Below are 22,753 nucleotides of genomic sequence, written 5' to 3'. Positions count from 1 at the left end.
TTTTCAAAAGCATATGCCTAAATAACAGAGTTCAGCACTCACCATGTTCAGCTCTGGTCACCAATTTTGGTGCCTAAATGGGGACTGAGGTCTTCTGAAAGTTCGGCCTGAATGTGGGATAATAATAACTCTAGAAAATCTGGTCTGTATGCTCTTGACTACTGGGAAGGGGGCGCGCCAAAATTCATGTCTTTATTTGCAAGTAGTCTTGAGGGGGGCTGTTATACTTGCTAATAAAAGGCCTGCTACAAATCTTCCCTTTAAGGGGCTATTGCACCCTCTTGAAGGCCAGTCAGAGGAAACAAGAAATTGTCTCTCAGTGGTAGGAATATACTACTGAAAGGACCAAGAAACCAGACTTATATAGACAGGATGCCAGACCACTTTTCAATACCCTTTTTGAGGAAGAGAAAAATTCCAACTCATTCAGCATTTTCTCTTTGCAAATCTTACAGCTGCCATATTGCTCACATGGAATGTTCTTATCAATTGCCACAGATTAAAAAAAATATAAACGTTTCAGTTTGTCAGGGAAGAGGCGATCTACACAACAGACAAATCTCTAAAAACACCACATTGGTAGTTAAGTTCCCAAAGGCAGGGAATTTGAACTAACCCAGGGAACTCAGAAGTCTGGAAAGAGCAGAGGGAAATCTCTATTCTTTTGGTCCTTATCAGGTGAAATTCCCTGTAAGAGCCAAGTTGTAGAGTAAGGAATATGGAGCAAGAGGAAGGGAGAAAGTCCTGTAGAACCCCAAGTTTCTTTAGATATGTCATCCCAGGGCCTTGCATATGAAATTTTACAATACAAACAGAGGAAGACCACGGGGGATTCATAAACCAGAATCTTCAAGACTAGTGCACTGTGAGAAACATTAAGGCAGCTCGATCAGCTGGAAGAGGTAGTAATTGAGCGTTAAAAAGTCTGGGTGCAGAAGACACTCTGGTAGATACTGTATCTTTATATAAAAACCTCTTATTCCAAGACAAACTATTAAAATTCATCACCATTGCTGTATGCGGTCTCGGAGTCAGTTTTTCCATTGTCAAAAAGCTGTGCCTTTGCCAGAGTTCCATCAAAGCAAGAAATCATCAAGCCATCCGGTGTTTCAGTATTCCAAGTATTATTTTAAATCAACAGGTGGTACCATTTAATTCATTTCTATCACTTTCCAACACAAGCACAGATATTAGACACTGCAGTAGGGAACAAGTCCAGCTTTTGTACCCATGATCATCTAAACAGAGCAGTAATAAGGTCTCTCCATTTGTTAAAGGCACCCTATAATTCTACATAGCACATACAATAAATACATTATCACCTAGCTAGTAGTAACTAATATACAAGCTGCATAGCTAACTCAGCCAGAGCCACACTAGAAAGTACCATGCCTGACCAGTCGGGCTGGAGGGACTATGCCTACAGAATGCCTTCTGGGGCAATAATATGGGGGGCAGGGGAAAAAACACACATACACAAGCAGCAGAACGTCTGTCTTTTTAAAGAAAATGCAGCACCAGTATCAAGGTATTAGGTTTACAGGGTTGGGTGCTGGCTCTGTTCCCATCCTGCCCAGTCATAACTCTCTTGGGGTATGTTGCATTACTTCTTCCCTCCTGCCCTCAGACACAACACTGCAGACTTAATTCTCCGCCTCTTGCACAAGGGACATTTCTGTAACTGCAATAATTTCACAATTCTGCTTCTGCATTTCTAAGCAATTCACCGCAATAAAGTCAAACCAGAACAAATGTGCTGTTCATAGGTCTAAGTTAAATTTAGGTATATGCATGAGGACCAACTGAAAGGCAGGATTTTCTTGCAAAGTATGTAACGGGCTACTTTTTCAGATTTTGAGTAAGTAGTAGCAGAGATAAACTTCCCATCAATCAAATCAATCCATCAATATTGCCATACATGGGAGAGGTTCATAATCTTACATATCCTTTACAACAGGTAAAAGCCCCTGTTCTGGCCAGGGCTGTCACTCTCGCAATCACAGCACAGAGGGTATGCCAGGAACATGGCTGGAATCAGAAGGAGTGTGTCAGGGGCAGGGCCAACAGCACAGAACCAGTGGAGAATCTAACCAGTGCTGCTGCCCATAGGGAAGTCCAGAAGGGGCCTAACTTATGGTAGCCTAAGGGCCAACTAAATTCGACAAAGGCCCCCTTGAGCAGTCCAGAATCTGAAGGATGAACAGTTGGCTAAAATCCACTTTAATCCCTACTTGTCCCTGGGGACAGAGCTGGACCTTCTAAAGGAGCAGTACATAATCTCACCTATGGACTCCTAAAGGGGCAAAATGTCATCCAGATGCTACCACTTAAGTAAGCTATTTTGCTAGGTCCCTTTTAAGGCCCATCAATCTGGACAGTGAACATTGAAACCTGAAGCAGCATGCTCCTTCCTTGGAGCAGCTGGGAGACCGCTTACTCTGTGCTAGATGGTAATGTCACAATCTAGCCTCAGAGAAGCAGAAAAGAACTCTTCATTTTCAAAGCACACTAGCAATAATGCCAAACGAATTAGACCAAACTAAATATATTTCTATTTACATGTTTAAAGAGGATAAGATCATTTTGGATTCACATCCGTGACAGAATAATTAATATACCACAATGTTAATACTCTTTTAAAATACTTTTTGAGGTAATAAATTATCTGTACATCTTTGTACCTGGATACTTCCAATATTTGTTAAGAGGTGCTGATTTTTATTAATTTTAAGTGTGTGTATTTTTACAATCTATTCAAAAAGAGTGGTTTCTGTGATTGCACAAGAAGGTACAGTATCTTTCAGATCTACTGGGGGCTGTTTTCTGGAACAGTGACAGTAACGCTTTTCCAAGCGCCTACACACCTGTCAACTTTAAAAAGAAAGTAGGCAGTGCACTACATGATTTGCATGAACCACCGCAATCAGGGAACTGAAAAAAATACTCAACTAAGATCATGAGGACATCTTATACATTTTGAAAGACAAAGTGGTTTCTATTCTGCACAACTGTACTGAAACTGGGTGATAAGAGAAATTTCCCATTTATTTTTCTTATCACAGAAGAAATGGTTTGTGGAATAATATGTAGCATAAAGCAATATCTTATGTTAGTACAAAAGCTTCTTCTAGTGTCAACAGTCTCTCTTTACTTGTGGTGTAACTCAAATGCTGCGTAAGAAATATGACAGCCAGAACACAGTCCACAAACATTTATAAAAGATATGTAAATTCATTCAAAATGTGCAAAGGTCTCTGTTCTTTGGCACAAAAACAGTAACAATTTCTGTGCATTCTGTCAGTTTTCAATATAATTGATTTTCCATTTTTACAATAGATTTGATTTCAAAATTAATGCGCACAATGACTGGACAACCTGTATTTGGCACCAATGCATTAACTTTGTCTGTCTGTCTATTTAATAGAGATAAAAAAAATCCAAATAGGAATTTCTTCATATGTGTCAGCATATATAAGCCCCAGTTCAGCAAAGCCCTGCAGCTTCTGTCTCACTGACTTCAATGTTAGGTATTGATTGAATGTGACTAGCTTGTGCTTCACGGCTTTCTTGAATAGCGGTCTTATGTCCGGATTCTCCTACCGTGACTAACACAGAGTAGTCTTTTACCCCATGAGTAGTTCCACTGAAACACAACTTCTCTTTCACTTTGCAAAAACTATTGTGTAGTATTTCTGTTGCAAAAACAGACAGGACTGCAAACTTATCACCTGCCTGGACACAACCCGTTCGTTCCTATGTATCTGATTGCTCCATTCTTTCATACAAAGAGCACAGTGAAGCTTAAAAGAATGCTTTTTGGGAGGACAGAGTAGAAAATTCATCAAGTTCTATCCTACATCCAGTGAAGATATGGTAATTGACAGTAACCAATTAAATGGCACAATTCCTTTTCTCACTACATTCTGTAAAGGCTAAATCATGTTCTGTTCTTTAGGCTCTTCTCCTCTGAAGAATAATAAGCTCTACTACAACCACATCAGATCCATAGAACTCACTGAGCTATAGAACAGGAGGCAAGTATCATTATTCCATTCTACCAATGGAGAAACTGAGGCAAAGATGATATAAAATGTTACATTTTCCTTCGGTCTGAATTTCTCTGAGGCCTTGAGGGTTGATGAGGATGAACTAGAGGAGCCATTTCTATAAATTCAACCACAGCATAATATGAATTTATTTTAACAGCTTCCCCCAAAATGGTAGTTCAGCATATGCCAAATTACTGAATACCTGCCCAGCAGCTAGAAAGAATGCGAGAAGAATGTATCCACTCAGAAGTAGTCTTTAATGCCTGGTCCAGATCTTCCTCCAACACTCTCCCATTGCCACCTACCCAAGAAGCAATGCAGAAGGTCTAAAATTAGACAAGAAGCTAGAAGTATGTTAGAATCTTGAGGAAGTCCTCATACATTACCAAGAAAAGAAGAGATGCAGACTATTTTCTGCCTGCTTCTACCAAGTGGAAACGTAAGACTTCTTAAAGATAACTTGTAACAGATGCTCCTTTGAAATCAGTGGAGCTACCCACACTGATTTAAACCACTGAGGATCAGCCCATAATATAAAGGTGGCCACTGCAGTCAGTTAGAGAAACTGCTCAATTTCCCACATGCTCTTGAGTAGCCCATAAATAAAAAAGGTTAGTATGAGGAATGGCCTGGGATGGATTAAGACACATTCAGGTTTAGTATCATCAGGACACAAACATCAATAAGGACCAAAATGGAGACTGCTCTACTTAAAAACTAGACCTTCACTGACAAAAGAAAATATAGCCAAGCACATTTTGTTTTGTATAATATTCTCTCTCCAGACTGACAATCCACGTCCTCAACCTTCAAAAGCTGGAAAACAAACTTCAGATGAGGAAGGTAAAGAGATGGCCAGATGAGTTGAAGGGCTCTGGCACAAATCCTCCAGAGTAAGGGCTCTGCAACCAACAAACACAAAATAAATCTGCAAAAGAAGTTTATAGATTGGACTGAAAAACCAAGAATCCTTCCCCTGGTTCTTTCTCCTTTGCCACAGCCTTCCTGATGTCACAGAAAACCTGAAACATAAGCTTTTCAAGCAGGCAGTCTCAAGTAACATGTATGAACTGAACTGAACCAAAACAGACACTGGAGCAGTTCATAGGAAGAAGGGAAGCCAAGGGGACTGATGGTGGTGCAAAAACCGACAATTTGATTAGTTGCTAAGGCCCAATTAACAAGACCTCCACAGGGAGACCTTACCGCCAGACTCAAGTTTGCTATAAACAAGGGTTTCAATCAGAGGTTAAAACAACGACAACAAAAAAGATACTGAAAGCTCAGTAAAAACTCGGAAATAACTGACAAAGGAAATTCATTCTCTCCCATCACAATCAACAGGAATCTTGAAACGGACAATTTAGGTCTTGCTTATAGACAGAAACATATACCTACATAACAGATTAAAAGAAACAGTACTGCAATAGAAGGTAAATATCTCTCAGAAATTACAGTAGCAGGCTGTAAGCACCAACCATCTATTTGTACTTGCAAAGGTCCTGTTTTTCCACTGTATTATTAATCTCTGTACATATATTCTCTATATAAGAACAGGAGATACAGATTGAGATGGTAATGATGGGGATAGCTTTTGGGCAAAGAGGCATGTCACAGAATTTAAAATACAGTTGTCCTAGATTTCAAGTTACAGTAAACTCTCCTGTCTTTCTATAAAGAAAGAGCTGGAGTGTGAGAGTGCAGTGCTTACTAGCACAGAAAATCCAATTGCCTGATTTTCAGGTGTTTTCAGCATCCATCATTCCAACTGAAGTAGATGGGAATTATGGGTATTCAGCACCTCTGAAAGTCAGGCCCTGTGGTTTTCTGCTAGCAGACTACAGACTGCAAAAAAAGCTGGTCAGTGGAAAAAACTGTCAAGAGCTCAGAATGACAAAGTGGGCAAGGTAATCTCTTTTACTGGACCAACTTCTGTTGGCGAGAGAGACAAGCTTTCAAGCCACACAGAGCTCTTCTTCAGGACCTACTTTGAGCTCTGTGTGGCTCAAAAGCTTGTCTATCTCACCAACAGAAGTTGGTCCAATAAAAGATATTACCTCAGCCACCTTGTCTCTCTAATATCCTGGGACTGTCACGGCTACAACTACACTGCATACAAGAGCTTAGGATGACATGTTTTCCAGACTCTCTGAAATATCTCAAGAGTCTTCTTATTTAAACAGTGGAGCGAAATACTGGTTTCAATTAGCCTCTCTTACCAACTGAGGTTTAAAAAGGGTAAATTTAGAAATTTAATTAAAACATGTCTAGAGAAGAGGAATGTTCTGAACATGCTGCTAATCATGGAGTATTCAGCACCAAAGGCATTAGCTAAGTCATTTTATCATTGCATATGATAATCAAGATGTTGTCTTACTCAACTAAGACTGAAATTGTAGTTAAATGACTCAGTTGTGGGCAGCTCACACACAATTCACAACTGTTTCAAATGTTTTAGACAACAGATACGGTTTGGTTTGTTTTAGAGGGTATGTCTACACTATGGAGACTGTATTGGTATAGCGAGATCACTGTAGACAAAGCATACTCTGACAAAGGAGTTTGTCATTGTATGACCACCTCCTGAGACACAACAGCTACACTGATGGAAGCATTCTACCATAGACTCAGCTGTATCCACACCACCGTTAGGTTGGCATAGATGTGGCACTCTGAGGTGTGTATTTCTCACACCCCTGACTGACACAGTTATGTTGACCTCACTTTTAAGCATAGGCTAAGCCATAAGGTTACTACTTCAAGCTAGCTACATGTTTCCCATTTTTTAAAAACTTGCTTCAGCTTTCATACAGATTTTGTTGAGTGATGACAGTTACCCATGTCTCATCTTTGGAAAAACTATACCAAGAAGAAAAATAACTTGATCCCAAGGTGCAGAGTATATGGAAACTATTGTTGCTGCAGACTCTTCTTGAATTAAACTAATGATCTTATTGTCAAAGGTGTACATCACTGTGAAGAGTTGTCTACAAAAGGACACAAGAAAGTTAAGGCAAATCAAAAGTGTGAATTCAATGTACATACACTGAGAGCATCCCCTTGAGGATTTAATGCACTTTAGACAGGCATCTACGTCCTTAGTTCAAAGTTACAGCAAACTAGGGTTAAACTAATTTTTAAATTTATGTGCACTGACTTCACATTTTCAGTTGATTCACCTTAACTTTCCTGTATGTTTCCATGTAGATATGTCTTTGGTGTGGCACTTACTCCTACTCAATTGCAATTGGAATAAACTTCTATAAAAAAATCTTTAATGTATTCTGATCCAGTTTCTGACAAGTAACCATCTAATACAAATCTGTTGACAGAAACTGCATGTCACAAACAATTTCCGTGTCCAGAACACATGTGGATATATCTAATTAGAACTTCTGCATGCCAGTCACATGATCTGAATGACAGACAAACATTTAGAGAAAGCAAACGTTAGATTTTCAAAATTATTTCAGTTCTAATACAGAGTGATTACCAAAACACGTAAGGAATGCTTTTTAAAGCATTCATCCTGTATCTCTTGAATAGGCTTAAAGGGTTCTTTGGAAATTCTTCTAGATACACAGACTGCCCCTCATCAGTAAAAATACATGTTACAGTTTGCCAGTCATTCTGTGGGACTTTTCATTAGGATGGAATACAAGGGACCTACAGGTTTTCAAACTTTTTACAGCAAGTACTATATCCAGAAAGCTTTGAAGAGTGACTAACAACAGTCCAATGTTTCCATGGCATACAATACATCATGATGTACTAATAGTAAACATTAACTTACAGTTGACATGACCAGAAAAATCCACCATTTAGTTTATAATGGAGGTGAGATCCAGATCTGGGTCTGAATTTCCCTAAAGTTTGAGGGTGCTTTAAATCTGGTTCAAATGTCTTGAAAAACAAGCAAAATTTCACTTCACATGATGTTAGTCATTAATAAATTAATAATAATGCCTACCTGTAAATCAAGGTAAATTCCAATTTTTAAAAAAAATCATTGATTTTTTCCCCAGTCTCCAAGTTACCAACAATACACATAAAAGAAAACACTATATAAAAGAAAATAAAATTTAAAAAAAAAAACACACAAGGGATTTTTTCCAAGCTACTTTATCCATTTTCTAAAGATTTAGTTTAATCCTTAACAACATATAAAGCCCTCTGTAGTCTGGTAACAGTCCAATCCTTTAGCAACTAAATAACCTTCACTGAACAGCTGACCTCTCTTTCCCTTTGTTTAGAGCCTAAACAGTTTTGTATTCAATAATCTATTTCTGTGATGCAGAACTATATTTTCATTTCAAAATAGAATGGGCCTTCATACATACATCACTAGATTTAGTGCATTTGCATTTCCTCTCCAGATACCCATGTTCAGATCCCTCATGTAAAAGTATCCCACTGGCTTCTACCCAGTCTTAGTGAATATATTTATACATCGTAAAGCTGCGTCACCCAGCTACTGCAAACACAATTGTTTAATCCAGTGGTTCTCAACCCACAGCCCGGGGGCCACTTGTGGCCCAATTAGCACACAGCTGCAGCCCATGTGACATTCTCAGGGCCATATGGATAGTATAAATACTCTGTGGACGCGGCTCACATAACACAGAGAGCTGCATATGCAGCAGCCCATAATGGTAAATAGGTTGAGGACCACTGATGTAACCAATTGATGGGCGGTCAGCTTTACCAGTTTCAAGTAATACACACAAAAGCCCTTCTATTGGGTTACTATATATTTGAAATACAAATAATATGTAAATGATACAGCACTTTTACATGTGAAGATTAATTGATTTGTAAAACATTTTTAACAACTCCCCTGACAGGTAGGTAAATATTATTTTCATAGCAGAGATGAGCACAGCAGACACAAGGGGATGAAATTAGTTGCTTAAGGCCACAAAGTCTGTGGCAGAGCCAGGATTAGAAGTCAGAAGTTCATGACTCACAATCTCATACACATTCCTTAGATATGTGGAAACAAGGAAGCAACACACACACACACACACACACACACACACCAGGAACTTTGTCACAACCTGGAGCCAGCTTAATGGAGCAGGAGCGGAGGAGAGAAATAAAATTAAAACAAAAAATAAAAAAACCTCCCTCAAAAAGCTTGCTGGGATTAAATCAACCCTTTGATATAAAGTTCACAAGTCTGTCAATAGTTATGACAAACTATGCATCTTGCTCACCCAGACATTGAATCAAATGAACCTCTGCTCTGCTGTGACTTTATAGGACAAATCCAGCTATCCTCAAATGCCTTTATTCAATAATCAAAACTGCTGACTCACAATACCCCATCTCCCCCCTCAGCGAAGCACAAAACAGACTTTAAAAAAATCCAGGAAAAAATGTTGCTGGTAAGGTCTTTTAAAAAATAAGTGCCATAAGAAGGAAAAAGAAAATATATTACTTTATGGAGAATCTGGTGGACAGAATGGTAGCTTCTCCGCTACCAAGTCCCACAGAGATGGTAAATTAAAATAATCTACTTTCCTGCACATTAGTTTCCTATGTATCATTTGGTCACTGACATCACACCATACTCTCTCTTGATGGAATGTCTCAGAATTGATGAAATATAGGCACAAGATCATAAATTAAGCTGACAGTAGATGAAGTTCTGTTGCAATCCACTCTCTTCTTGTTCAGGCATGACTATATGGATGACTGCGGGTAACAATGGGTTCCGCCTTAGCAGAAGTTTGAGAAGAGTTACTAAGCAGTGAATTATTCCCTTCTCCAAAACAGTTGTTCATTCCCTGTGGGCAATAACCGGCAGCACGGCTGGCATGTGCCTTCCAATGTACTGTCTCCTCAGCAGCAATATTTGTCTGAACTAATACTATTGAACATTTACCCCAACAGAAATCATTTGGTCATGACATTCCAATGATAAAACAATATGCATCTAGAAAACACTTACAGCTGACTGCTCCCTCCAAAGAAAAACCTGTGGGAGGGGGAGAAACAAAATGAAAATTCTGCAAGTTAGAACCTGAAGTTGTCAGCTATTGCTCCTCCTAGGAGAGGAATTTTTGGCTGACAGCAGTACAGTCTGGAAACCTTATAAATCCCAGGCAATCCCCAGGGTTGCATCTAGCAACAGTAAAGAGTGACTTAAAAAGAACAATGACATTCATATCCAAAAATCTGGTACCCACTCTGTTATAACCAACATCTCTCTCTCTTCCATGTATAGAAATTCCCACTTTTTTTTCCCCCAGTGTGTGTATCACAGGTATACAAATAAACTTAACATATAGTCAGTTACACTGTTTTGCTTCTGGCCAGCTGTGCTTCCTGTCTCCTGCTTGGGCAGGAAGACACTTTCTTGAACTGCGGTGGGTGGAACTCAAGCATACACTGGTTCCCCATGTCTTCCAAATGGATGTTTACCAGTAACAGCAGCAGCAAAACTAAAACTAGAAATGAAAGATGCAGCAAGCATGCATCAGCAGAGAACTGGGTTCAAGCAAGTTTGGTAGTATTGTTCTTGGAGCCCCAAAAATTCTAAGTGCTACTAAATGGAAATGGAAGCGTTATGGACTTATTATGCCTAAGTGTGAATGACTATACCACGTGCACAGCAGTAGAGAATCAGGCCTACACATTTTTCTGTGGTACTTGAGCCTGTAGAGATGTGAAAAAGAGCAAAGATTATCAATTTTGTCTGGTCGATGGTTTTGAGCTTTTTTCTTTATACGGGAAATGGTAGACACTTGTCCATTTATCCTTCGGCAGTCTACAACAAAGCAAATCTGATCTTTTAATATATATGACAAAATTAAAAAAAAATATTTTGTGGTATTTCTAAAAAACAAAACACAAAGTCACCCTGGATTATAGAACTGTAGCATGAAGTACATTATGAAGTAAACTTTTCTTTAAAAAAGGAAAATCTCTATTTAACACTGCTAAGATTTTAACCATTTCCAAGCTCAAGATGTTACAGCACTTCACATGTATGCTGCGTTTGTGGAGGACTAGAATGAGTTCAGAATATTTGTCCTTTGATCAGCAAGCATAATATTTTTAAGACTTGAGTTTTGTTAAAACAAATGAATAAATAAAACTAAAAAGCATTCTTGTTACTTTACTGCTTAATCGGACAATATTTTAACTTGTGGGAAACCTGTGCCATTATTCCCATGATACTGAATCAATTACATTTCTAGTAGAACTTTTATTTGTTTAGGGTTTTTTAAGTATTTATACAAATTAATACAAAGTTTAAGTAATTAAAATATTTTAAAAGGTCTTTGATATAGTAGATTGTAGCAGTATGGAACTATAGGTGCTCTGTTATAATATCCCTGTTGTGATGCTGGACTCAATATACAGCAATAGAATTAAAAGTAACTGTTTAAAACAGAAATTTACCTCTTTCCTTGCTTATTAAAATAAAGCCACAGATTTTGCATGTAAAGAGAAATAGCCTTTTAGAGAGAAATGCACTATGAAAGTAATCATGTTTATACAGTACTTCAGTATATATCCAGAAGAACAAAGCAATTAATCTCAATGCAGTAAAGTATCTCAGAAATAGCTGTAGCCTTGTTGGTCCCAGGATAATAGAGACAAGCTGGGTGAGGGAATATCTTCTATTGGACCAACATCTGTTGGCGAAAAAGACAAGTTTTTGAGCTTACAAATAATAGTGTTTGCAAATTTGGTATTATATACATTTATTTAAATGTTTAGACGGTAACTAGACAATTTAAAAGTGATCTAACAAGCTTTTTTTCCCCACTCCAGTTCATTATACTGTAGCTTACTTCGCTAAACAAAACAGTTTTGTTGATGCTTAATTTATTTATACTTACTAAACAAAGCCAAAATTGTCTAAGTGATTTTACTGTAATTCATTTTTCAATATTTTGATATTTTTCTGTCACGCAGGCAGAAGTGTATAATAAGACTTGCTACTAGCAGGAACATCAGTTTAAAGCCTCTGAAAATCCTTCTGTATCCTTACCAGATGGATAGACTTTATTTTATCAGAAGCGATGAATGATGTAAGTTTTGTTTAATTTGTTTAGTGTTTGTGCATATTTTTGTATTAGTTTGAAATACTTACTTACTTATCAGGGTTTTTTTTTAAATGCATATACCCAGTCACAGTGGAGAAAACTAAGATAGTGTTGCAGATTCTGAATATTCATTATTTTGATATTAGATTATTAATGTTATATTATCCTTCTTTAGTGTTATTAAAACTAAATTTCCAATGCAATTAAGGAAAATATCAGTCACATGCAGATTTGAACTGGGTAGGGTTTTAATTTGAATTTGAAGGATCTATTTAATAACAAAAGATTCATAGTTAGCTTGGAATTATCTTGAACTCTTAATGCCCAGTCTACTAAGTACCACACATATTTGAAAGATTGGTTAACCTGTTACCAACGGGGGATGAACAAGGAGATGGCTTTTAACATAAGCTCTTAAGAGAGAAGCTTTTTTAAATCTACAATTGTATATATATAAAAGATAGCTATAATAGCTATTCAGCTATTTCAATTATAAAATTCCATTTTTCAGAGGCTTTAGAGTTTAATCTGGTAGAGTATTCCAAGCTCAGAGCTCCCATTGAAGTCAGTGGGAATTCTGTGTATGGACTGTTTCTAACCTGAGCTTTTAAAAAAAAACAAAACTATACAGTGGGAGCATTACTGAGACAAACTGTGGGTTTTGGTTTGTTTGCTTTTTAAATCATGTTGTCTAAAGCCACTTGCAGGAAGCCTAAAGACATGGTGGTAAAAAAGACTGGTAGCCCTACACTTCTTAATGATTCCCCCACATAGAACAATTCTTCAGAGGACCAGATTTGCCAGGATCTAGACCAATCTATCTAACTCGGTTACACTCTTCATTTAGGTCCATTTTGCAATGGCAAAAGAAAAATCATCATAATGCGGCGGGAGTAAAAATGAAAGAATGTTATAAAACAGACTTGGAGACAACAGCAGTGCTGCTTGGAGTCAAGGTGCCTTTTTATCTCCATTAGGCATAACACAAAATTTTCTTGATGAAGATTTTGGCCCAGGATGTTTTGGCTAAGAGAAACCTGTGAGGTACATATGAAATGAGTCACTGTATAATTCATTTGCAAATTGTATTATGAAATCAATTCCAAGCCAAGGCTGCATGAGATAATTTCCTGAACTCTTCTCCGGCCATCAAATACAGGCAACAGTAAGCAGAGGATCGTGCCAGCTACTCAGTGGCTTCTTTAATCCCATTTGACAGAATGAACAGGCTGCAAGGAGAAGCTAAAATATGCCCAATGCTGCAAAGATTTCTTTACTCAAAATTTTCTCAGGAATTACTCTTAATTGTGCATTGAATATAACTAAGGACTGGATCCATTATACAAAGACTAAAAGAAACTATTTGATTACTGTATCTACTCGTTCATAAGCTGATTTTTTTTTAGTAAAAAAGGGAGTCAGTTTATGAACAGGTATAAAGAGGGAGAGGTGGGTCTCTCCGCTTCTGGCCACGCTGCTCTCCCCCTAGCCTCCAAGGCAGCTGCAGCTCCAGGGCTGGCAGGCTGCAGCCGTGCTGCTCAGCCCCGCCCTCCAAAGCAGGCTGTGGCTGCACCACCAGGGCACCGAAGCACGCTGCGGCCATGCCGCACAGCCCAGCCCTCTGGAACATGCTGCAACTGTACCGCCTGGTCTGGCCTACCGGAGCAGGCTGCGGCCGCACTGCCCAGCCTGCCGGAGCAGCTCCAGCCAGGCCAGAGACAGCCTTCCTTGGCCCTCCCCAGAAAAGGTGGGAAGGGATAGGATGGGGAGAGTGTGCGGTTCCCGGTCTAGGGGTGGGGTTATGTGGGGGTGGTCGCAGGGGTTACTCCTGACTCTCAGCTTCTCCCCCCCAAAAAATCCTCCCCCCCCCCAATTTGCTGTCCCGGCCCTTCAGGGTAAGCAGCTGGCAAGTCGGGACACTGTTTACTTAGATTTACCTCTGTGCCTGCAGACACTCAAGGTAAACAAAACATCTGGGCCCGCCAGTGGCTTATCCTGATGGTCTGGGAGCCAAAGTTTGCTGACCCCTGAATTATAGGGTCAGCTTTTGAATGGGTCATAAAAAAAAAAAATCATTTTTACTTATCCACCTTGGGGGTCGGCTTATAAACGAACCGGCTTATGATCGAGTATATACGGTATCTCATCCTTTGCCCAACTCTGCATTGTCAATGATACTGCCATCCTTTATACCCTATTTCTCTACTTCTTTCACAGGGCTTCTCTTCACTACAGGGGTAAGCTGACCTAAATTATTCTAACTCAGGGGTCGGCAACCTTTCAGAAGTGGTGTGACGAGTCTCCATTTATTCACTGTAATTTAAGGTTTCGTGTGCCAGTCATACATGTTAATGTTTTTAGAAGGTCTCTTTCTATAAGTCTATAATATGTAACTAAACTATTGTTGTATGTAAAGTAAATAAGGTTTTTAAAATGTTTAAGAAGCTTCATTTAAAATTAAATTAAAATGCAGAGCCCTCCAGACCGGTGGCCAGGACCCAGGCAGTGTGAGTGCCACTGAAAATCAGCTCGTGTGCCGCCTTTGGCACACGTGCCATAAGTTGCCTATCCCTGTGCTAACTCAAGCTACGTCAACTTACCCCAGTATCTTCAATGCGCTGAGTCAACAGAAGATGCTCTCCGCTCAACTTCCCTTAATCTTGCGGGAGAGCTAGAGTACCAGGCTAGACCCACTATAAATCGATCCCCGCTGCATTGATGCTGCTGCAGTCTCTCTCCCCATAGTAGGAAACAGCCCGCAATCACTTGTGGCCTTTTTTCCACACCATTCTCTATGCAGGAAACACCTTTCCTGAGACAGGAGAAGATAGTGGCTTTGTAGACTCTTAAATCCCTCCCAAAACCCACTTCTTATACAATGCCTCCAAGAATTAAATCTACTTATTAATTCCTTTTTTATTTCATTCAAAAATATTTTTTCATCATACAGTCATTAGCCTTGTTCAGTAATAACAATTTTATTGATGGCACCCCTCTCCATTCTTTTATATCTCACCCTACTGTCTTGTTACCCCTTGTTGCATCATGTGTGAAATTGACTTGGAATTATCCTCTTGGCGCAGAGATCATTTCTTTTATTTGAATTGGAGAAGCTCAGCATACTTTCAGATACCGATACAGTATATTCTTCTGTACATTAAATATTCTGCAAATCCTTCAACAAACAAGAATCTAACTTGAGATTTCAATTCAAATTACCTTTAAGTCCAAAGCAGACTATGAAGAGTTACAAAGGGATTACACAAAACTGGGTGACTGGGCAACAAAATGGCAAATGAAATTCAACGTTGATAAATGCAAAGTAATGAACATTGGAAACCATAATCCCAACTATACATATAAAACGATGGGGTCTAAATTAGCTGTTACTACTCAAGGAAGAGATCTTGGAATCATTGAGGATAGTTCTCTGAAAACATTTGCACAATCTGCAGTGGCAGTCAAAAAAGCTAACAGAATGCTAGGAACCACAAGGAAAGGGATAGATAAGAAAGAAAATATCATAATATCTCTACTCAAATCCATGGTATGTCCACATCTTGAATACTGCCTGCAGATCTGGTCCTCCATTTCAAAAAAGATATCAGAATTGGAAAAGGTAAATAGAAGGCCAACAAAAATGATTAAGGGTATGGAACAACTTCTGTATGAAGAGAGGTTAAAAAGACTGGGACTTCTCAGCTTGGAAAAAATAATATTAAGGGGGGATATGATTGAGGTCTATAAAATCATGACTGGTGTGGAGAAAGTGAATAAGGAAATGTTATATACTCCTTCCCATAAAACAAGAACCAGAGGTCATCCAATGAAATTAATAGGCAGCAGGTTTAAACAAAAGAAAGCACTTCTTCACACAACGCACAGCCAACCTGTGGCACTCATTGCCAAGGGATGTTGTCAAGGTCAAAACTATAACAGAGTTAAAAAAGAACTAGATACGTTCATGGAGGATAGGTCCATCAATGGCTATTAGACAGGATGGGCAGGGGTGGTGTCCCTAGCTTCTGTTTGTCAGAAACTGGGAGTGGATGACAGAGGATGGATCACTTGATGATTCCCTGTTCTGTTCATCTCTCTGAAGCACCTGGGATTGGCCACACTTGGAAGACAGGATACTGGGCTAGAGGGACCATTGGTCTGACCCAGAATGGCTGTTCTTATGCAATTAAAACTTTTGTATGATACAATACACAAAAATGATACCAAATGAGAGTCAATACAATTGTAATTGAAACTTTACATTGTTTTTATGGTTTCATCAGGAAGGCCTCACAGTTTTAGGCACTCCACACAAGTCCAGATTAAAGTGTCAGAGAAAGGGGAGTATCCATTATCGACTTAATCAAGGTAAAAATTAAACTTTAGAACTGCCCCATTAGTAGGCAGGCATTTTGATGGTATGTCTGACAAGCAAGCACAGTAATCTAGAGAGGTCCCAAGTGCTACTTCTGTAATTAAAAATGTAAGTACTTCAGCAATGCCAGACATTGCTGGATGGCTACTTGGTCCTGCCTCAAGATGGTGGAGGATGGACTAGGTGACCTCTTGAGGCCCTGTCTAGCCCTATATTTCTATGATTAATGGCTGTTTTCAGAAAGGAATAGAACTCATCTTGGGGAAAGAGAAATTAACCTACTTGTCTCAAATGGCAAAAAGAGGACAGTGCTTACTACCAATGTTACAACAATCTCGTACATGGTTTTAGAAGATTTACTAATACCATATGCATTCATAACCAGTCTCTTTACATGTAGTTTAGACCCGACAAGTTTATCCAGATTCTCCTTTACAGATCCTTTTGTGAATAGGTATTCTTGCAGATAAGTTTTCCCAATTTTCTGAGGCTGTTACAATATTTAGACAAACTATGGAGTTTACTTGAATTAATCAGTTTTAATTATAATCCAACATTATACAGATTCTTTTATTTGATCGTTTCCAATGAGCCCCAACAAAACACCTAGTAAACATTAGCGAAAGATTATCTTGGAGGGTGTAACTACACCAGTCTCCTCATAGCCACTATGCACTGCACAGGTGTTGCTTCTTGGTGTAACCAATTTTAACTAAATCATCTTTAGCCACTTTTATTCCAAAGTAAATATTCAAACAGACTTGCACTAAAATAACTAGATTGGGTTTAGGAAAACAGTTTAGATGAATTGGTGCAAACTTGTTTGTAAGTCAGCCCTTAGGGTACATCTACACTTGAGGTTAGGGATGTGATTCCCAGCTCCAGGAGACATTCTTGCACTAACTCTCATTGAGCTAGCATGCGAAATATAAAACAGGGGTCAGCAATCTTTGGCACGCAGCTTGCCAGGGTAAGCATCCTGGCGGGCCAGGCCGGTTTGTTTACCTGCCGCGTCCGCAGGTTTGGCCAATTGCGGCTCCCACTGGCTGAGGTTCACTGCGCCAAGCCAATGGGGGAGGCGGGAAGTGGCGCGGGCCGAAGGATATGCTGGCTGCGGCTTCCCGCCACCCTCATTGGCCTGGAGTAGCAAACCGCAGCCAGTGGGAGCTGCAATCGGCTGAACCTGCAGATGTGGACGGTAAACAAACTGGCCTGGCCCGCCAGGGTGCTTACCCTGGCGAGCCGTGAGCCAAAGGTTGCCGACCCCTGACATAAAATGTAGCTAGGGCAGCGTGAGCGGTAGGATGGGTTAGTTGCCCTGAGCATGCACACCCAGAGACCCTACGTATGTACTCAGGCCTGCTAGCCTGTTCCATCACTTGCACTGTCCCAAGTATGTTATTTTAGTACACTAGCTCAAGTATGTCTCCTCAAGCTGGCAATCACACCTCTAGCTCTAAGTGTAGATTTACCCATAGTGTGCTGCTGCTGCTAGTTGTGCTGGGACTTCTGCTGTTGTGTTTCAGATGAGTCATTAATGCAGTGCAAAATTAAGAGGACAGAAGTGCTCAGGAGACGTCATGAGCTGGGAGTTCTAAGACAATACTGTGCTTTCATTTCATATTTTCCATCACGGGACTATCATGTGAAGGCTTCGTCTTCACTAGAAAAATAAAGTGTTTTTACATCAAGATACCCATCTCGATATGAAATCCTAGTGGAGACAAGGCACTGTAGTTTTTAGCTCAATTCTGCTAGCAGAGGTCATCCCCACGCTCCTTCACCTGGGGTTTACCTTGACTAGCTACATCAAGGTAAAAACTACCTGTGCCTTGGCTCCACTAGAATTTAATCTCAATATTAAAAAAAAAAAAAAAAAAAACACTTTGTTTTTTGGAGTGAAGACACAGCCTAGGAATCACATGGAGTCGCTTTCTTCTAACAATAAACAAGAAACTTTATTAGAATAGAAAGAAGTATTATCTCTAAAACTACTCTCTCTATTTCACTGAATAGGTTCTGTCTAGGATGCTCGATCCAGCCTGGCATTAAGAATGGGCATATTGAACCTCACGTGGACCTGGAACACTTCCAAAGTTTCAAATGGAGGAAGGGAATGCAGAAGTTTTAGGGGAATGAAAAATTGACATTGTTTCCTTGTTTCTTCTGGCTATCAAGCCAATGAATTATCACAAATAGCTTAGTAGGAGAAAGAAAAATTATTTATACTCTAATTAGTTAGTTTACTTATTTTCTGTTTGCTTGTTGCCCTCTATTTAATCTCTGCTCCCCACTTGCAGCAGCATTACAATAAAACTAACATGAATCAGGTCAGTATTGCACTAAGTTCCACTGTGGTGTAGCTACTCCCTCGGGTAGCAGTGGATGCAAAGAGTACAGCAATGGTGCAATCCTCCCTCCTATGAGACTGTTCTTCGGGGTAGTGTTAAAAATAAAAGTGAACAATTTGGCAGAGGACCTGCACCAAGTTTTCATAGTATTTGGTGGGCTGACAAGTGCATTGGGGAGCCCCAGATGAATCTGAAATAGTCTGGGTGAATGATTAAAACAAACAATCCACATAATGGGGAATGAAGCACTGGTTGTAGGCAACAGCCCCAGGAATTCAGGGGCTAAATGTTCAGTGTACATACCCTTAATGTCCACTACACTAAAGCCACTTTTATACCACTAGTATTGTAAAGGGGCATTAGTGTAAATGATAATCAGGCTCTGCAGTATATAGATTTTAAAAACTTCACTATACAACAGAACAAGTGAGAGAAAGAGAATCCAGGAACAACCAGGACAATGGCACTAGACTGGCAAGTATGTGTACAAGGCCAGCAAAGGAGTAACTACTAGGGGCTCAAATGACCAGCAACTGAATAGTCCGGGACTGCATAAAACTAGCAAATTAACTGTCAAAAAAGGTAATAATCTTACAAATACATAACACTTCTCTTCCCATAGAATCCCCAAAACGTTACTAGTGATATGCATACAGCACTACTGAAATTCAGGCAACTCTGCTGCAGTAGAAAGCAGGCATTAACCAATCATGACATGGAAGAACTTGGAAAGGAAGGGGTAGAAAGCAAAAGGAAGTATAATATGGTCTCATAAGTCACAGAAATGGAGTAAGATTTGGGATTCATTCCCAGCTCTGCCTCATGCATCAAAAGTCACACAGAAAGTACCACAATAAGGGTTAGTATTTGTTGGGAGAATTGAGTATTTTTGATTGGTTAATTCTTTCTGTGTAAGTATGGGCAGGTTGCTGGATTTGCTCTTTATATTAATTGTGCCATCAAAAGCACCTAGTATACCTCTTAACCTCCCAAGGCTTAAATATGAGATGCAACATATAACAGAGATCCAAAATGGGGGGGGAGACACACAATTATTACTACAAGAAACTGAAAATGCAGTGAGATCCAGATCTTTAGTGTAAACAACATTATCTGTATAACCTTAGTTTCATAACTCTTTTTCTCTGATGTAAATAACTTGCAACAAGAGAAGTGAGGGGACTCCAAATCTGAATACAATGTTATATGGAAATTTGCAACTAAAAAGGAGTAACATCTCTTGAAAGTAGGAATACTGGTGAGATGCAGTTAATAGGTGCTTTTTAATTTTAGGTATCAAAATAAAGAAAAAAAACCATTTACCTGTGCCTCAGCTTCTCCTCTGTAAAATGGGGATAACGATATCCACCTCTCATAGATGTGTAATGTTACAACAAATTATAATTTTTAAACCACCATGAAGGTCCTTCAACAGGAAATGTTACATAAATATCATTGTATTAATCCTAACCAAGCAATCCAGGGCGAACCCCATGTGACACTTAGGCCAGAATTCTCAGAAGAGCTCTGCACCTACTGTCCAAGACAGATTTTCAGAAGAAGTCAGCTCCCATTTAGTCACCAAAGTAGTTAGTTAGATTTTTTTTTTTTTAAAGATCAGCACAATGCATACTAAATGCTTCTGAAAATCTGGTTATAAATGTCACAATGGGAGCTACTGGCTGCTACGTAGTTTTGAAAATCGGAGTATTATATGGGTAACCATGGAAGCTGAGCTCATTTGAAAACCTGTCACCAATTGTGGGTGTCAGCCCCACATGACTAACAGGACCTCCATTTCAGGTGTCCTCTGAAAAACCCACCCACAAACTTCATTTTATCTGCCTAAGAAAGCAGAGGGGCTGAACTGACCTTTCTGGGACAGCAACCTGTGATTCCAGGGAATTTCAAACCTCCATTTATCTCTCTCATAACCTGAGGTTAAGAATGAAGTGATGAGTGCAAACCTGTTGTCTTTAGCAAACTTTTTGTAATTTTTTTTTTTTTTTTTTTTTTTTTTTTAAACACAACAGATTGTTTAAATACAGGCTTCTCAAGCAAACATGTTTCCTTACCCATAAATTCACAGGTAACCCATAATTAAAGTGTAATGGTTGAAGGATTTCAATCTTTGTTGTTGTTAAATGAAGAATCAAAATCAGTTAGTCAGACCTTCCTTTCCACCATGTATAGCTATTTCCCTCCTGATTTTTTTTCCCCCTGCAATGTTTTCATTATACCCAGGAAAGCTCAGATGTAGTATCTACTTTCCACAATAGTATTATTTTTAACCAAATGTGACAGCTGAGGTGACCGACAGACAGATTTACTAAAATGGACTGCAGTCTATCATAGAATAAAAGCGGGGAAATGACACTCCGATTTCCAGTGCAACTTACTTTTCCTACATATATAAAATTTTCCTATTAGAAAAGAAAAATTTACTTGACATTTGTTAAGTACTTATTCTACAGTATATACATTAAAACAATACCATTAACTTGAAAATCATATTTCCATTTCCATCTGAAAATTTTGTATCTACTAGAATTACAAACTTGTAACTTAAATTATAAAATATTTTCTCAATTTTTTTCACCTTGTTTTACTTAATGCATCTCTGACAAAATTGTGTCGCCTGATACACTGTCCTTTCTGAAAAGACATATATCAGCAAAGGAGAAAAAAAATTGATTTTTTTTTTAAATTAGGCCATGATAAAAGGCTGCTCTAACAGAACCTGTGGTTTTGGTGTTTTTTTTTAAACGGTAGGTGTTTGTTTTTTTAAATCATGTTGACAGTACCCTTTAACACTTGCTGTGTGCAGTTTTTTTAACCGAGATTGAGGAGTTCCTGTAAAATAACATCTGCTCACTTTGCATTGCTGGAGTCCTAAAGAGTGTGCAGGAATAACGTTTCCCATTATCCCCACACTCGGAGATTTAGGAGCACAGTCCCCATAGACATAGCAGTAGAGCAAACAGTGTGTTTTAACTTCACCACCCCTATCCTCCCTCTCCACTCCAAGACAGAAGTAACACCCAAACCCCCGAGAGGCGGTACTCACTCTGCAGTGCTGGTCCCGTTGATGGTGGAGCTATCTGGAGTCGGGTTCAGCTGAATGGGCACAGGCTTCTTTCTAGGCATTTTAAATAGGAATAATGGAGCTTAAACTTCCGAAAATCCCCTTCCTGCTCCGGCCAGCTCCAGGGGGCTCCCTCCCGCTAGGCAGAGTTTGGGGCTCCTCCGGCAGTTCCCGCTCCTACCAGCCAGCGGGCTCTCCCCAGCTAAGCAGAGTTAAGGGACGCTCCTAGCTGCTCCTGGTCCACCAGCGCCACGGGCCACTCCCCGAGTGAGCAGCGAGGAGTTCCCCGAGCCGCACCGCGGTAGCAACCACTGCCCGCTCTCAAAATGTGTCCCTTTCCGCTACTGCGCATGTGCGAACTCCTCGGGCGCCCCCAGTGCGCAAGCGTGGCGCCGCTGCACATGGGCACGGGGAAGTGAAGCTGAATGGAAGCCCCTGCCCTTACCCTGGCCTTTGCCCTTAGTTCCCCTCCAAGTGCCCGGGGGAAGGGGTGCGAGCCTGGCGCCTGCGTAGCTGTGGAGAGCAAGGCACGCTTTCCTTTGGGAACCGGAAAAATGCTGGCCTGGGGCTCCAGGGCGCCCCTCTGCTCCGGATCGCGGCCGGTACGGCCAGGCCACAGAGCTCAGGGTTTCTCTCCCTTCCTTCTCACTAGTGCATCCAGTGCAGCGCCGCTTCTCACCCGTTTCCCGTGCACTGGACCCTCTCGGACAGAGCCCCTAGTCTGCAGGAACTAAGGGATTGGAGTCACTCAGTTATCTTCACCCACACCCCAGTCTGTTAGCCTCCGGCGCCATTTGCGGAGGGTGGAAGGAGCTACAGCCCCCGCCCCGAGT

General features: G+C 40.0%; 1 protein-coding gene across 2 annotated transcripts in view; it reads right to left on the bottom strand.

Moving 5' to 3' along the window:
- The window catches only part of MAP2K1 (mitogen-activated protein kinase kinase 1), a 63,700-nt gene extending 41,434 nt beyond the window's left edge, over positions 1-22,266 (bottom strand). Inside the window, exons 1-2 of one of the 2 annotated variants that reach the window (XM_050967592.1) lie at positions 21,903-22,266; positions 10,003-10,029 (exon numbers count right to left, since the gene is read on the bottom strand). In XM_050967592.1, the coding sequence (XP_050823549.1) occupies positions 10,003-10,029; positions 21,903-21,982 (107 nt within the window). In that variant the 5' untranslated portion in view covers positions 21,983-22,266. The remainder of the gene's footprint in view (positions 1-10,002; positions 10,030-21,902) is intronic. The other variant, XM_050967593.1, reaches the window with a different exon arrangement.
- Between the last annotated feature and the right edge of the window lie 487 nt (positions 22,267-22,753).

Source organism: Gopherus flavomarginatus, chromosome 9, assembly GCF_025201925.1.
Source record: "Gopherus flavomarginatus isolate rGopFla2 chromosome 9, rGopFla2.mat.asm, whole genome shotgun sequence".
Classification (NCBI taxonomy): domain Eukaryota; kingdom Metazoa; phylum Chordata; order Testudines; family Testudinidae; genus Gopherus; species Gopherus flavomarginatus.
Note: the sequence above shows the minus strand (reverse complement) of the source record. Positions and strands in the feature narration are given on the sequence as shown.